General features: G+C 48.3%; 2 protein-coding genes across 2 annotated transcripts in view; both read right to left on the bottom strand.

Moving 5' to 3' along the window:
* Positions 1-390, bottom strand: part of CFAP77 (cilia and flagella associated protein 77) — a gene marked incomplete at its 3' end in the record, with an annotated part of 31072 nt that extends 30682 nt beyond the window's left edge. The window contains exon 1 of the mRNA XM_015822102.1: positions 211-390. Coding sequence (XP_015677588.1) covers positions 211-390 — 180 coding nt within the window. The remainder of the gene's footprint in view (positions 1-210) is intronic.
* A 2718-nt stretch (positions 391-3108) lies between these two features.
* On the bottom strand, positions 3109-10973 carry TTF1 (transcription termination factor 1). The gene is made up of 10 exons (XM_029285279.1): positions 10126-10973; positions 8730-8962; positions 7932-8117; positions 7627-7705; positions 6575-6705; positions 5824-6046; positions 4785-4871; positions 4457-4522; positions 4135-4220; positions 3109-3323 (listed from the first exon to the last, which is right to left on the bottom strand). Exons 1-10 carry the CDS (start codon positions 10971-10973, stop codon positions 3109-3111), a joined length of 2154 nt encoding a protein of 717 aa, XP_029141112.1.
* Between the last annotated feature and the right edge of the window lie 4359 nt (positions 10974-15332).

Below are 15332 nucleotides of genomic sequence, written 5' to 3'. Positions count from 1 at the left end.
CCTTCCTTCCTTCCTTCCTTCCTTCCTTCCTTCCTTCCTTCCTTCCCATTTACTTCTTCCCATGACTCTCTCCTTCCTTCTTTTTCTTTCTATTGCTCCATCTTCCTTTCTCCTTCCTTCCTTCCCTCCTCCTTCCCTCCCAGACATTCCCATCTCCTTCCTTCTTTCCTTCCTTCCTTCCTTCCTTCCTCCCTGCCCGGGTCCGCTCACCTTGGCGATGAGGTGGTTCTGCAGCATGCTTTCCCTGGCCACCCCGAGCCGCTCGTTCTCACAACCGGGGTGCAGCTCCGCCAGGGTCAGAGGGCGCCGGGGCGGTGGGCAGATCTGGCTGACGCTGCGCCGGCGAGGTAGGCCCACCTTGGCCGGGGCATTTTTGGCCACGGCAGCCATCCGCTGCTCCTCTCCAGGTGTCTCCTGTGCAAGCCAGAGAGATGCTCCTGGGTCCCAACCCGAGGGAGGTACCACTCGGGAGAGGAGGGGGCCTGCCAAGGACTGGGGGAGAGACAAGGGGGACCGGCCCCTCTTCTGAGCCTGGCAGGACCCTTTGAGGGGAGAAGCAAGATTGTCGGGCCCAGCAGAGTGAAAACTCAGCCGGTCCACGGCTCTCGTTGCATCAAGTCCCTCGGATCCAGTTGCGAGGCTCCCCCCCAGCTGGGGAATGGAGAGGCTGGTTGTTACGGCAACCAGAATGCTAACACTGTTCAGAGAGCAACTTCCATCCAACTGAATGTGCACAAAAAGCATCACGGTCACCAGCATAGCCAGCCAACCGCAGGCTTGTCAATAAAAGTCAAATCCAGACCTATCTTGGCTTGTTTGCGCTTGGTTGCTTTGGAGCAAGAAGCAAACTCTGGGCCCCCTCCCTTTTTTTGGAGGGGGGGAAAAAAAGCATGCAACGAATGCATTTAGCATGCATCTTCTTTCTTTCCTTGCACAATGAGTGTCTCTACTTTTCTTTTTTTTCTAAAGAAAAAAGTGCCAAGCCCAGGACGCCACCCATGAGCAATGGGGCGTCGCCTGATTTATTTATCCGGGACATTTTTAATTCCACGTTTTGTTGTTTTGAAATGCAAGGGGGGTGTGTGTGAACAAATCTAATGCTCCTCCCTCGTTCTCATTCTCTTTTTCCCCCCCAACTAAAAAAAAAACAACCCAACCCTGCGAGGTTGGCTAGGCGGAGAGCGAGTCAGCCAGCCAGTTTCCGTACCGAAGGGCGGGGCTAGAACTCCCCGCCTCCTGGTGATTGGCCAAAATCAACCAGTTGGCTTCAGAGATGCCCATCAAAAAAAGCGAGAAAGGATGAAAGATGAGACACTCTTTTATTTTTATTTATTTATTTTTTATTGAAAACCCCATGGTACAAATCGTTTGAAGCCACCAGAAAAAAAAACAACACACCCCTTTTGGTAAAATAAAACAAAGTCCTTTATACATTCCAAAGACACACAAAAAAAAATATAGGACCCAACCATGGAAGACCCCCACTGTCTTGTGCAATCGTATAGCATCCGTTCTCTCCTCCTTTCCCAGCATGAGCTGGACCCAAGGACGGGTCTTTGCAGCGTCTAAATTAATCTGCGCGGTGATATTAAAAACTTAGCAACCTGTTTTCTGAAGGCAGCATCAGAACGGAACAAGATCCCTCTGCTTCCAAAACTGAGGAAGGTGAAGATGAAGAGAGTTTTCACTGAGCCATTTCTGGAAGCGAGAATCGCTTATGCTTTTAAACCCACGAAATTCGGGATTGTATTCATCCACGCATGCTGCGTCGTTTGAATGCGGAGATGGGGTTTTTTTTTAAGTTCATCTCCACCTTTTTGAAACAACCTGCCTCCAGAAGCGGTGAGTGATCCAACACTGGAAGTTTTTAAGAAGAGACTGGACAGCCATTGGTCCGAAATGGTATAGGGTTTCCTGCCTGAGCGGGGGGTTGGACTAGATGACCTCCAAGGTCCCTTCCAACTTTATTATTATTATTAACTTCAGAATGAAAAATCAGCTGCTTTTTTCTTAGCAAGAGACTGCAACAGTTCTGGAAAGAAGATTTAAGTAAGGCAAGACAGGATATCCCCAATTCAGAATAACACAGTTGTTGGACCTTGGAGGTTTCTAATTCTAATCCTCAAACAGGAGATCCTATCTATCCCTTTCCAGATAAAATGGCTGTCCAATCTCTTCTGGGATGGGACATGTTGTGTTCTTTGGTCCTGAACATTTTCTCATGGTCAGTTCAAGAGGGGTGAGATCTTGGCTTGTTGTCGGCTTGGTGGGAAAAAGTCTCACCTAACTTGAAAATGTTTTTTTGGGGGGTCTGTGCCAAGGATTCCTGCCCTTGGAACCAGCCCTAAAATCCCTGGTTGGTTTGTCCAGCAAAAGTCAACGTTCCGTTCAAAAAACGTGTATTTAACGGCTCAAATCTCATAATAAAGGCAAGCTTGAAATGCCCACCAAGATTTGGCCCTGAGAAAAGAGACTTTGTGAGGAAGACGGGGACGTTTGGCACTTGGGGGGAAAAAATGGCTGATGGAGGGAAGATACTCCAATGTTCCTCTAAGAAGAGTAAGGATTCTCATTCTCTCTCTCTCTCTCTCTCTCTCTCACACACACACACACACAGCAAAAAGACAGAACTTGTGACTTCAGCACAAATGCTGTTGCTACTACAACCTGGAAGAATGGCAATTGCACCAGGTTGAGCTCCCAGAGACTTCCCTTTTCCAATGAATGAATATCTGCTTGAAGACGTCAACACCATCCTACCAGCTCTAGGGGCCTTTGGGGGGTTTCCTAATCCCCCCCCTTTTTGGGGGTGTGTGCCACGTGTAGCCCACACCTTTGCAAATCCATTTGCCAGCAATGGAGAATCTGCCACGAGCCAAAACAGGGGTTTTCCCTTCTGTGGAACCCAACATTCTCCCAAACCTCAGAAGCAGCACCCATCAAAAGTCAGATATATTTATATATTATTTTCCTCTCTTAAAATTTAAAAAAAAAAAAAAAAGGCAGGAAGCGAAGGAAAATCCCCCGTGGTCTTTCCCCATTCCACAATATCCACTTCTCTGCTCCCCCCATCAGTGGCATTTGTTAAGGAAGAGGGTCAGTGGCATCTCAGCCATCGGCCTGACTTGTTTCTCCAGTCACTTCATCGTTGTCATCCTCTGAAGTTAACTCTTCACCCTCCAGCAGATCCTGGAAAATGTCATTGAACCGGAAGGAGGTTTTACAGATCTTTTCCTCCTGCGGGTTCCTCCGTCTTCGGATCATCCTCTTCCTGTTCTTCTTCAGGTCGGGCAGCGTCTCTTCAAACAGGTAGTCAATAATTTCTAAGGGAAGAACCAGGACATTTGGGTCAAAGGCCTGGACGATCACCAAGGAGGGAGGAGGATTCTGGAAAGGGGACCACACGGGACCTGATTGTAGGAGTATGTGAGAATAAATCGTGGAAGACAGCGCGGAGAGATGCTGGCCGAGAAAAGGATCAGATAAGGGGCTGCAGGGCCCACGGCTGCATAACAGACCGAGAAAGAGGAACAGAAAATAACTTCTTTAAATTCTCAAGTCTGTAAAGACCACGGTGGGAAATCTGTACTTTCAGACTGGCAGAATTTTGCTAATATGGCTTTACAATAAAGTACAGGCAGTCCTCGGCTTACAACAATTCATTTAGCGACAGTTCGAAGTTACCCTGTGACTTATGACCGTTTTTCACACTTAACGATACTTAGCATCCCCAGGGTCACGTGAGCAAAACTTGGAAGTTGGCAACTGACTCGTACTTACGACGGTTGCAGCGTCCCAGGGGTCCCCGTTTGCGACCTTCTGATACAATTTCCTGCCTGAGCAGGGGGTTGGACTAGATGACCTCCAAGGTCCCTTTATTATTATTATTATTATTAATTCCCCCAAACTATCTGATCCCTCCCCCCTTCGTAACACCAATCATTTCTAAGCCACTTTCGTTCCAAATAACAGGAACGAAACGAGGATTTGAAACGGGACGCCTCCCACCTCTCGGCCACATTTTAGCCGTCGGGGCTTTGCACGCTCGTACCAATAGGCGTGTAAGCCATCTCTCAGCAACAGAATTTCCTTCATCTTTTTGCAAGGCCGACAGGATCCCAAAAAAAAACTCACCTGGGAAAGTCTTCTCGTACCAGAAAGGAACATGTGATGACTTGAGTAGGTTATATCTCCTTTGGACGTATTCTGGAGGAGCGTTCCTGCGAGAAACGAGAAAGGTTTTAAAAAAAAAGTCACAAAAGAGGCCAGCAGATGGACAAAAAGAAGAAAAAAAAAACTGCAGGCGACAGATAATCCACCGCCAATCGTCAAATATTATCTCGTCTTTTTTTTTTAAAAAAAATTGAACGCTTCTTTGTTGGCGACGTTGGCGCGTGGCCGCCATAAAATTAGCGCTGAGCTTATCGATTCCTCGAGACTTATTCTAGCTATTTACCCAATAGCGCCGGCGATCTCTTCCCAGTCGACTTCACTGGTGTCAGCAACGTTCAGTTCGTACAATCTGAAATTCCGCAAGACAAAACCTTCATTAACGCGTCGACGTAAAAAAAGCTACATCAAGACGGAACGGTTCTCTGTCCAAGCTCACGATGACGACTCCTGCTTTAATATTTTGTTAACGTTATCTCAAGCATGAATTGTACGTCTCCAATGGTCATCTGTCGATTGATAGGCGTTACTCCCCCTTTTAAAACCCCCCCACACACGTTTGCTTTAAATAAAAATATTGAGAAATACCCTGCAGCACAAACTCTTTTTAGCACCTTTCAATCAGATTGATCTTAAACTCCAAGTTGTTCAAGCCGCTGAACCGCGATTTCCCCGTCATTTTCTTCGTTAGGATCGACATCCTTTGAAAAGGAAGAAAACAAGAGTGGTTACAAGCAGTAGTAAGCCTGACGAATCCGGACCAGCCGTTACGTTCCAGTTAAACTGATGTATTACTCAGGGCCATACACAAGAGTCTAGCCAATTCATTGATCAATGCTCAATCAGCCCTGGATAAGAATGAACAGAATTCAAGAGCGGTTGGACTTAGACCGCTTGTGGGAACGTAATGATTCCAGGCTGATGGCTCCCTCGACTCCCACCCCGGGTTCTGCCTGCCTTTCTTCAATGGCCCATTTGCTCTATGCAAAATCCAGAGGGGGGCACTGCCCGGCCAGGATGACGGGGGTCCTGAGGGCTTATGCCAGTGATGGCAAACCAAGACCGAGTGGCCAAAAACTGCCCCTGCCCCCGCTCTGTCCCCCACCCCACTTGCCTGCAGGGCCACTCACCGCCTCCAGGGCCCACTGCAGATTGCCCAGTCAGCCCAGCAGCGCCATGGCGGCCACGTCCTCTGCCTGCGCCCTGCAGCATCAATTGTGCACAATGGGGTGTGAGGGCAGAGTCTTGTCTACGCTGCCTGGCTGCCATGTCCTTGGCTGCGCTGCTCCGTGTGGGCCACGCTCAGGGGCGACTCCCCTCCCGAGGGGCTGCTGGTGAGGAGGGGGTCACGGGGGTAGGCGAGGCTGGGGCAACGGCACGTGTGCCCACAGAGAGGGCTCCGAGTACCGCCTCTGGCACGCGTGCCATAGGTTCTCCACCACTGGCTTATGCCCTTTGATAACATTTGCTATCAAGGTGCTAGCAGACCCCCCCTCCTGATTTTGGGTTACTGTGGACTGACAGGGCTGTCCATCGTGACGAAAGTTGATCTCTGGTTACACTCAACACACATTAAAAAGGGGGAAAAGGGGGACATCGTTCCTTGGGTGATCCCTGTTCGAGGCCTGGATCCCACATCCCGCGAAAGCTCACCATTTCTTTTTACACTGATTCCGGTTGCGGGTCTCCACCTTGGCTGCCACTTTCACCCAGCCGATGTTCTTGTAGAGATTTTCGCGTAGAAGGGTGAGCGCCCCCTCGTCGTCCCTGCTCTCCAAGGCCGAATCCAGCCCGCTCACTTTCGTTCTCAGGATATCTCTGAGCGCTTCAAGCAGTCTCCCAGTCTCTTCTTGAGTCCAAGGGCCGGAGTTGAAGACTGCGCACGTTATTTGGACACACACACACACACAAACACACAAAGCCAGACTGAGACGACAGAAAACGACGATCAGGATGCATCAGATCCCGACTGGTGTGAAGGACAAGGACAGGCAGTCCTGACGTCCAAAAGTGGACGTTGCTAAGCGAGACCTTTGCCCCATTTTACGGACTGTCTTGTCACGGTTGTGAAGAGAATTGCCGCAATTATTAAGCTAGTCACACTTTTGTCCAATGAATCCGGCTTCCCTATTGACTTTGCTTTGTCAGAAGGCCGCAAAAGGGGGTCACGTGACCCCGGGACGCTGCGACCGTCATAAATACGAGGGTCCGAATTTTGATCACGTGACCCTGGGGTCGTAAGTGTGAAAAATGGTCCTAAGTCCTATTTTCAGTGCCGTTGTAAGTTTGAACGGTCACTAAACGAATGGCTGTAAGTCAAGGACTTCCTGTGCGGAGAATCTGGAATTTAGAAGAGGGGGTTGGAGGGAATGGAGGGGGGGGGAAAGGACAGATATCAACCTACCCTCTACCATCGCGTTATATTTCAAGGCGATCGAGTGACTGCTTCGGTTCATGAGCCCCGAGATTTTTTTCCATCTGTTTCCATACATGGCGTGATACTTAAAAAGCTGCTTCTTCTCTTCCTTTGTGTACCTGAAAAAGACGTCAGGAGAGTTAAAGCAGTTGCTACGCCGCGAGAGGAGCTTGAATTGAAAAAGGGAAAATCTTATTAATAAAGGAGAATCTTTGTGGCTTCAGGGTTGAACTGTGGGGGTCCTTGGTGCTCTCTGAGCTGGCTGGTTTTCTTGCAGACGTTTCATGGCCCAACTAGGTAACATCATCAGTGGTAGAAGGGAGAGGGGTTTGTGAGAAGAGGAGGAGGACTGTGGGATCCTTGGTGCTCTCTGAGTTTGGTTATTTTCTTGTAGACGTTTCATTACCCAACTAGGTAACATCATCAGTGCTAGAAGGGAGTGGGGTTTGTGAGAGGAGGAGGAGGAGGAGGAGAGGACTGTGGGGTCCTTGGTGCTCTCTGAGTTTGGTTATTTTCTTGTAGATGTTTCATTACCCAACTAGGTAACATCATCAGTGCTAGAAAGGAATGGGGTTTGTGAGAGGAGGAGGAGGAGGAGGAGGAGGAGGAGGAGGAGGAGGACAACGACTGTGGGGTCCTTGGTACTCTCTGAACTTGCTTGTTTTCTTGCGGACATTTCATGACCCAACTAGGTAACATCATCAGTGCTAGAAGGGAGTGGGGTTTGTAAGGAGGAGGAAGAGGAGGATGAGAACTGTGGGGTTCTTGGTACTCTCTGAGTTTGGTTATTTTCTTGTAGACGTTTCATGACCCAACTAGGGGACATCATCAGTGCTAGAAGGGATGGGGGGTTTTTTAGGAAGGTGGTGGAGGAGGAGAAATGAGGGGTCCTTGTTGCTCTCTGAGCTTGCTTGTTTTTTTGCGGACGTTTCATGACCCAACTAGGTAACATCATCTCCCTCCTACGGAAAATTTCCACGGTGACTTCTACTAAAGAATAAGATATATATATATGTGTGTGTGTGTATTTCTTTTCTTACCATCCATTATAATTCTGAGGATCAAATATTTTCCTGGCCCGGTAATACACCAGTCTCCAGGGCCGAGCGATACCCTGAGCTGTGGGCAAAACGACGGAAGGATTAGAACCACGTTTAGGACTCGCACAAACGACCTGAACCAACCAGGAAAACAAGAACGACATCTAAAAAAACAAGCAGACTTTTAAGCCAGAATTAATTTTGTTAGGAATAACGATTTGACTAGCTTAATGATACCTGGCTGGGCACCTCTTCGGGGAGAGCTCCTTCTGTTTCTGGAGGGAAGGAAATTGGCCCAAACTCACCGATTCTCTCGCAAAACGAATACTTCCACTTCAGCCTCTTGATTTCTGCTTCCTCCTGTGGGAACCGGTGCGAGAACAGGAGCTTTTCCGCCGTCTCGACCCCGCTTACTTCCAAAAAGGCCGCCATGTTGTCTACCAATAAGTCGTTTTCCGCTTGGGAGAAGACGCCAAATTTCACCGTCAGCCCTGTGAGACGGAAACCGGAGAATCAAATAACGTTCCCCAAGAAAATTTCAGACTAGCTTCGCAATCGGCTAGCCCTCTTTTCTTAAAAAAATAAAATAAAATAAAAGTTTTATTATACAGGCAGCCCTCAAGTCACAGCAGTTCAGTTAGCGACTGTTCAAAGTTACGACGGCACTGTCCAAAAGGGACTTGCGACTGTTTTTCACACTTGAAGGCCGTTGCAGCATCTCCGCGGTCAAAATTCAGACGCTTGGCAACCGACTCAGAGTTACGACGGTCACAGTGTCCCTGGGGTCACGTGATCCCCTTCGGCGAGCTTCTCAACGGGGAAGGCCGATTCACTGAACTTAACAACTTAACAACTGCAGCGATTCGCTTACCCACCGTGTCAAGAAAGGTCTTAAAACGGGGCGACGCCCACTTAACAAAGGTCTCTCTTAGCAACATAAAATTTAGGTTCAACTGTGGCCGTAAATTGAGGACTACCTGTATTATAACAAGACACAAGTAATACCATTCTATGATTTTAATACGCAACAAGGTATTATCTTGCCTAGAGATTGTTTACACTCCAGTGTTTAAACTGGTTGCTTTCAGACATGCAACGGGCACCTTTTTTCTTAAATTCCCGAAACCTGGGTAGATCCCGTATAGCCAGTTTCCTGATCGCCTCATCCGACAAAGTCTTCGCACGAGGGAGGAATTCCTCTAGTTCTTTTCGGGCATCCTCCAGTTGTTCCTTATTCAGAACACTGAGGTCCCTCGCTTCATCTATGGAACTTGTTTCGGAAGGGGGCCGTTTGCGTGACGATCGCAGTTTCCTACCCGTTTGGGATCGACCCAACCTGTTGGGAGATCAAAATCGGGCATTAATAGTTATTTAAATGTAGCACAGCTGCCCCCTTCCAGGACATATCCACCTTGTGAACGGTAAAGCTTCCTCCTTCCGTTATGTATTCAAGATGGACAGTGATTAATATTTATATGTTGCTTATGTGTAAGGGTGTAGGTCTATACATATGTTGTAGATAGTATGTTTAAATGTGTGTTACACTTTGAAGCAACTAAATTTAATTTTTAATGTGTGCCATTGTGCCCAAAAATGACAATAAAGGTTATCTATGTATCTATGTACGTATCTATGTATGTATGTATCTATCTATCTCTTTCTGTCATCTCATCTATCTATCTGAAGATTATCTCTCTAGCTATCCATCCATCCACTTTTTTCTGTCATCCCATCCATCCATCCATCCATCATCTTTCTCTTTCTGTCATCCCATCCATCCATCTTTTTCTGTCATCCCATCCATCCATCATCTTTCTCTTTCTGTCATCCCATCCCATCATCCATCCATCATTTTTCTGTCTGTCATCCCATCCGTCCATCCATCATCTTTCTCTTTCTGTCATCCCATCCCATCCCATCATCCATCCATCTATCCATCATCTTTCTCTGTCATCCCATCCATCCATCCATCCATCCATCTCTATCTATCTATCTATCTATCTATCTATCTATCTATCTATCTATCTATCTATCTATCTATCTATCTATCTATCTATCTATCTATCCATCCATCCATCCATCCATCCATCCATCCATCCATCTATCTGTCAACAGCATGGCTGAATGCTCCCTGGGCTTGGCCTCTAAACTTGATACCAATAGCACTTAGATTTATATACCGTTTCATGGTGCTTTACAACCCCCTATAAGCAGTTTTACAATGTCACCATCTTGCCCCCCAAAACCTGGCTGAGGAATTCTGGGAGTTGAAGTCCACAAGTCATAAAAGGGCCAAGTTTGAAGACCCCTGGACTAGAGGTTAGTGAAAGAGTGAAACCTCCACACCACTGTCTTGAACATGCCCGGGGCAGATGATGTTTAGGTCCACCACCGTTTTTGTTGCACCAGAAACTCCCAAAAGACACCTTCCAAACCCCAAAGTTCTACCACCTCTTCTAATCTAGACAAGGACAACCAAGAGGTACCAGGAGAACTTACTTGGTGTTAACTTCTGAGGTGGACAATTTTGACGGTGACTGAGGTTGCTTCTGTTCCATCTCCAGGTCCATCTGAGTAGCATCGGAATCCTCAGCAGTGGGAGAATGGCTTCCCTCTTGGCCATTCCCCTGGAGAAGGTCCAGTTGTGCTCTCCCTGAGAAGGATAAAGGCGAGGAGGCAAAGAGGTCCATCTGCGTGTCTATCGTTTCGTTGAGGTCCACCTGATCTTCTCGTTGGGAACTTGTGGCCTCAGCCTTCTGTTTCGCAGATCCATCAGCGACATCAACATCCTCCCTTCGTTTCCTCTTCTTCTTCTTCTTCTTAAGAGATGACATATTCCCATCAACAACACCCCCATTTTCCAAGTCCTCATTCTGGGACAGTTTTCTGGATTTTTTTCGAGTCGGTGGGCTCCAAAACTCATCGTCCTTCACACCACCCCCATTTCCCAAGTCCTCTTTTCGCGATGGTTTTCTGGATTTTTTTCGAGTCAGTGGACTCCAAAACTCATCATCACCACCCTGTTTAAGTATGTGTTTCATCTTCTTCTTCTTCTTCTTGGGCACAAAATGGTTTATTTCAGGCTCATCGCTCAGCTGAGTCTCGGAGATGACCCAGGAAGTATCTGCCTGGGAGTCAGAGGCTTCCATACTGGATTTTTTCTTCTTATGCTTTTTTCTGCTGGGCTGAGAGTCTTCTGTATCCTGGGAAGAATGGGACAACGGATCAGAAGACACAATTGGCTGTCTGAGCTCTTCTCGATGGCGCTTCCGTAACTTCTTTGTCTTCTTTTCGTAACTGGACTCTTGCGTGTTCTCTACCAGCACCATATCCAGCTCGTTCATCATTCTGCTTAAAAAGCAAGGAGAGAGAGAAGTGAAAACTCACCCAGAGGGAGCCTAAAAAATAAATAAATAAATTACAAGTAGCCCTCGGCTTATGACAACATGCCAGCCCCAAATTTCTGCTCCTAAGGGAGAACATTCGTTAAGTGAATTTTGCCCCATTTTACGACCATCCTTGCCACCGTTCTTAAGTGAATCACTGCAGTCGTTAAGCGAGTGACGCGGCTTCCCGGGTTGATTTTGCTGGTCAGACGGTCGCCAAAGGGGATCACGTGACACCCTTCCCCGGGACGCTGCGACCGTCGTAAATACGAGTCAGTTGCCAAGCGTCCGAATGTAAATCACCTGACCCTGGGGATGTGGCAGCGGTCATAAGTGTGAAAAATGGTCGTAAGTCACTTTTTTTCCAGTGCTGTTGCAAATCTGAAGGAATTGCATTAAGTCATCTCATCCATTGGAGTGCCTGACTTGGAATTTGGGACAGACAGCTTTGAATCTTTGTTTAAAAAATGGTCCTAAGATCTACCTGTCCTTCTATAATATCCATAAAGCCAGAAAGGAAGAGCTTTGGAGATTTTAAGCATGGCGGCTGGGGAATTCTGGGAGTTGGAGTCCACCCCTCCTAGAGTTATCAAGGTTGGTAAACAGAAGGTTAAGGAAACCCTCCTAGTCTGAAGGCAGTTGGAAGCTCTGAAAGCTTACACGCCTGCAGGGGCAGAAGAAGGGTTTCTACTATAAACTGCTCGGGAGAGGCCACTCCACCTAAACATAAACAGACAAAAGAGTTTAAATGTTGCCAGCATTATCAGACCACTTTTGAATTGCTATGCAAGGATAAGCAAACAATAAAACACATTAAGGACTCCAAACATCAATCGCTATGCTTGAAACACAGTAACAAAACCCCCAGAATTTAAAGGAATACAAAGAAAAACCAGATTACAGTCACACAGGGAATAATATCCCAAGCTATCCTATAAAGCCACCAGACGCTCTCAGGGTGTCTCCGGACTACAACTCCCATCAGCGCTACAAGCAGAAGGGTATGCACCCCCCCCAAATATTTCAACCCCAAAGCGGCTTTCTCTTTGCTTTCCAAATCTGAACACCCGGCACCATCCTGAATTATTTCTAAATGTTTATGACCTGTAAATGCAGCCCTTGATTTAAAACAGTTCACTTAGCGACTGTTTGAAGTTACAAGAAATCTGATCCTAAATTCTAAAAAAAAGAAAAGGAAGGAAGGAAGGAAGGAAAGAAGGAAGGAAAGAAAGGAAGGAAGAAAGAAAGGAGATGGAGGGAGGGAGGAAGGAAGGAAGAAAGAGGAAGGAAGGAAGGAAGGAAGGAAGGAAAGAGAAAGGGAGGGAGGGAGGGAGAAAGGAAGGAAGAAAGAAGAGATGGCGAGAGGGAGGAATAAAGAGGAAGGAAGGAAGGAAGGAAGGAAGGAAGGAAGGAAGGAAGGAAGGAAAAAAAGAAAGGAAGAAAGAAAGAAAGGAGATGGAGGGAGGCAGGAAGGAAGAAAGAGGAAGGAAGGAAGGAAGGAAAGAGAAAGGGAGGGAGGAAGGGAGAAAGGAAGGAAGAAAGAAGAGATGGAGAGAGGGAGGAAGAAAGAGGAAGGAAGGAAGGAAGGAAGGAAGGAAGGAAGGAAGGAAAAAAGAAAGAAAGAAAGGAGATGGAGGGAGGGAGGGAGGAAGGAAGGAAGGAAGGAAAGAAAAAGGGAGGGAGGGTGGGAGAAAGGAAGGAAGGAAGGAAGAAAGAAGAGATGGAGAGATGGAGGAAGAAAGAGGAAGGAAGGAAAGAAAGAAAGAAAGAAAGAAAGAAAGAAAGAAAGAAAGAAAGAAAGAAAGAAAGAAAGAAAGAAAGAAAAATTGCTCGTGGCAGTTTCTCCTTTAGACAAAACCCTAAGCTGCAAAACTCCACTTGCAAACCTGAAATGGCAACTGCTGGCTTTGCCACCCTGAATTGCAAGCGCTCAACTTGCAATTTGCAAATTGCAAGCGCTCAACTTGCAATCCTGGGATTTCCAGGCTGGATCTGCAAAGACAAATTGCAAGCATTCATTGCAAACATCCAAAAAAAAATAATTGCAACCAGTGAGACTTACACGCCGCCGGTCCTTAGGCTCGCCCCCCACTCGAGATCCTCCCCAGCACGCGAAGACCCCCCGCCGGCTTTCTCCTAAGCAGGCAAACACGCCGCTTGCCCGAACTTCCGGCTCTTTTTATACCACTTCCGCCTCTCTGCTGGAGGAAGCATAGAGGAGGACGGCAAGAGCGCCCACCCATGTTTTCTCCCTTACTGGACATCAACACTTTCTAGACACGCGAACCGGCTCTTTCATTCTCCCCCTGCGGGGGGCGCGATGACCGTCCACACGAAGCCCGGCCTCAAAAGAGCGGCCATGGGAGGCCTTTTGGACTCCGGGCCTCGACTTCGAGAAAAAAGGCTACTCTAGACTTTTTATGCATCTAGGAACGTTTAGGCGTTCGACAATCCCGGAAGCAAGCGATTGGCTTCCCCCCTCTTCCTGTTTCTAGCTCTAGGCCCTTCCCGGCTCTAACCAAGCCGATAAAAAGGATCCAGGGCGGAGGCGGGGTGGGGACGCTCCTTGGCATCCCCTGTCGTCTCTATGGTGCCGGCAAGGGCGTGGCGAGCGCGGCGGCGGCGGCGGCCAATCCCGCGCCGGGGCGGGGCTTGCCGCACCGGAAGCCAGGCCTGCCGCACCGGAAGGCGTGCTGAAGAAGGCGCCGGGTCTTGGCGCCGGCGGGCGAGGAGCTGTGGCGGTGGCGGCGGGGGGCCCATGGCAGCGGTGTGGGGCCGGCGGCTGCCCACCCGAGGACCCGGAGGGCGAGGTCAGGGGCCGCCGAAGGGGCGGGGGGAGCTGGGGAGGGGCGGCTGAGGGAGGGGCTTCCTCTCTCAACCCCCCCATAGCCTAGGAAATGGCGCGCTGCCCCCCCTCTTTACCTCAGAGGCCGAGAAGAGCCCCCCCGAACCGGTGTAACCCATTCCCACGAGGCCGCATTCACGTGTCTTCGCGGAGAATTGGCTCTGTGGGGAGCTGCGGGCCGCCCCATTTCATGGGAACGGGCCCCACTTAGCGAACGTTTAAAGGGACGGCAAAGCGAGTCTCTGTCTCCAGCCAAGAGGTGGAGGGGGGGCAAGTCGCCTCCCCTCCCTCCCAGTTCAATTTGCCCCTTCTCCAGGGGCGCCAGCATATTGGGGGAGGGGAGCCCCCCACCCACCCCATAGAGTTCATCCCCTGTTCAGGGTTTCCTTTGCACCCCCTCCCCATATAGAGGCCAAGCTGACCCCCTCCTCACCCCTTGCAGGAAAGGGAGGCTGGAGGGGGGGGGCGGCCCAATGCAGGGAAAGCAGCACCTCAAATGCAAGGTGGACCCCACAGAATTGGGGTTTTCCCCTTTGCAGCAAAGTGTGTGTGTGTGGGTGCAAGGGGGGGGGGAGAATGAGGAAGAAGCGTTCAAAGGCATGCAAATTCGCCCCTAAAGTAGACTTCACACACACACACACACACACCCCTCAATAGAGGCGAATCTGTTTTTTTCCCCCTTTGCAGGAAAGAAAAGAGGAGGAGTTCAAAAGCATGCAAATTAACACACACACACATCCTTAAAGGCCACTTCACCCCCATAGAGATGAATCTTGTTTTTCCCCTTGGCAGGAAAGGAAAGGAGAGAATTGAATGCATGGCAACGTGGATCCCATGGAAGTCAATGTGTGTTTTTCCCCTTGGCAAGAAAAGGGGAGAGGAGAGGAAGGGGCTCCAAGGCATGGAAATTGGCCCCCAGTCTGCAAGGGAGGCTCACTAACTTCTCTCTCTCTCTTTCTCTCTCCCCTCTCTCTCTTTCCCTCTCTTTCTCTCTCCTCTTCTCTCTCTCCCTCCCCCCAATTAATCAAAGCCAGCTGTGTCTAGTCTGGGAAAACATTTTGTATATAATACACTATCTCATTACTCTGCTATCTCATTACTTTGACCTCGTAGGATTGAAAATTCCCAGAGGCAATGCAATGGTCCCCTTAGAGCTGAATTTTTTTCCTAACAAAGTGCTGGAACGGTAGAGATAAGACCAAAAAAAATATTTACTGTTTGGTATTAAGTTGTATTCATAAACTTAAATGCACTCCTATCTATATATCTATCCAATCTCTTTTATGGGAAAAAAAACACAATCTCTTTCTCATACATACATACCTATATATATGCACACACTGCCCCCTCTGTCATAAAGGGTAAAGAAAACAAATTTAGCAATAATATGAATTTATATCTACAAGGAATGAAACGTGAAGGATTCCTAAGAGAAAAACATAAGTTTCAATTTGGGAGAGTCATTTTTGCTATGG

The sequence above is a fragment of the Protobothrops mucrosquamatus genome, unplaced genomic scaffold (assembly GCF_001527695.2).
Source record: "Protobothrops mucrosquamatus isolate PMUCROS unplaced genomic scaffold, P.Mucros_1.0 scaffold1463, whole genome shotgun sequence".
In the NCBI taxonomy this organism is placed as follows: Eukaryota; Metazoa; Chordata; class Lepidosauria; order Squamata; family Viperidae; genus Protobothrops; species Protobothrops mucrosquamatus.
This window is presented reverse-complemented; position numbering and strand designations above follow the sequence as displayed.

Bases quoted from the DNA above. Each gene is read 5' to 3' on its own strand.
- TTF1 (XM_029285279.1), bottom strand. From the start codon at position 10,973: ATGATGAACGAGCTGGATATGGTGCTGGTAGAGAACACGCAAGAGTCC. The intron at 6,047-6,574 runs GTAGGTTGATAT...TAACGTGCGCAG, and splicing joins ATATAACGCGATGGTAGAGG to TCTTCAACTCCGGCCCTTGG. The intron at 4,221-4,456 runs GTAAATAGCTAG...CGTTTCTCGCAG, and splicing joins GAGATCGCCGGCGCTATTGG to GAACGCTCCTCCAGAATACG.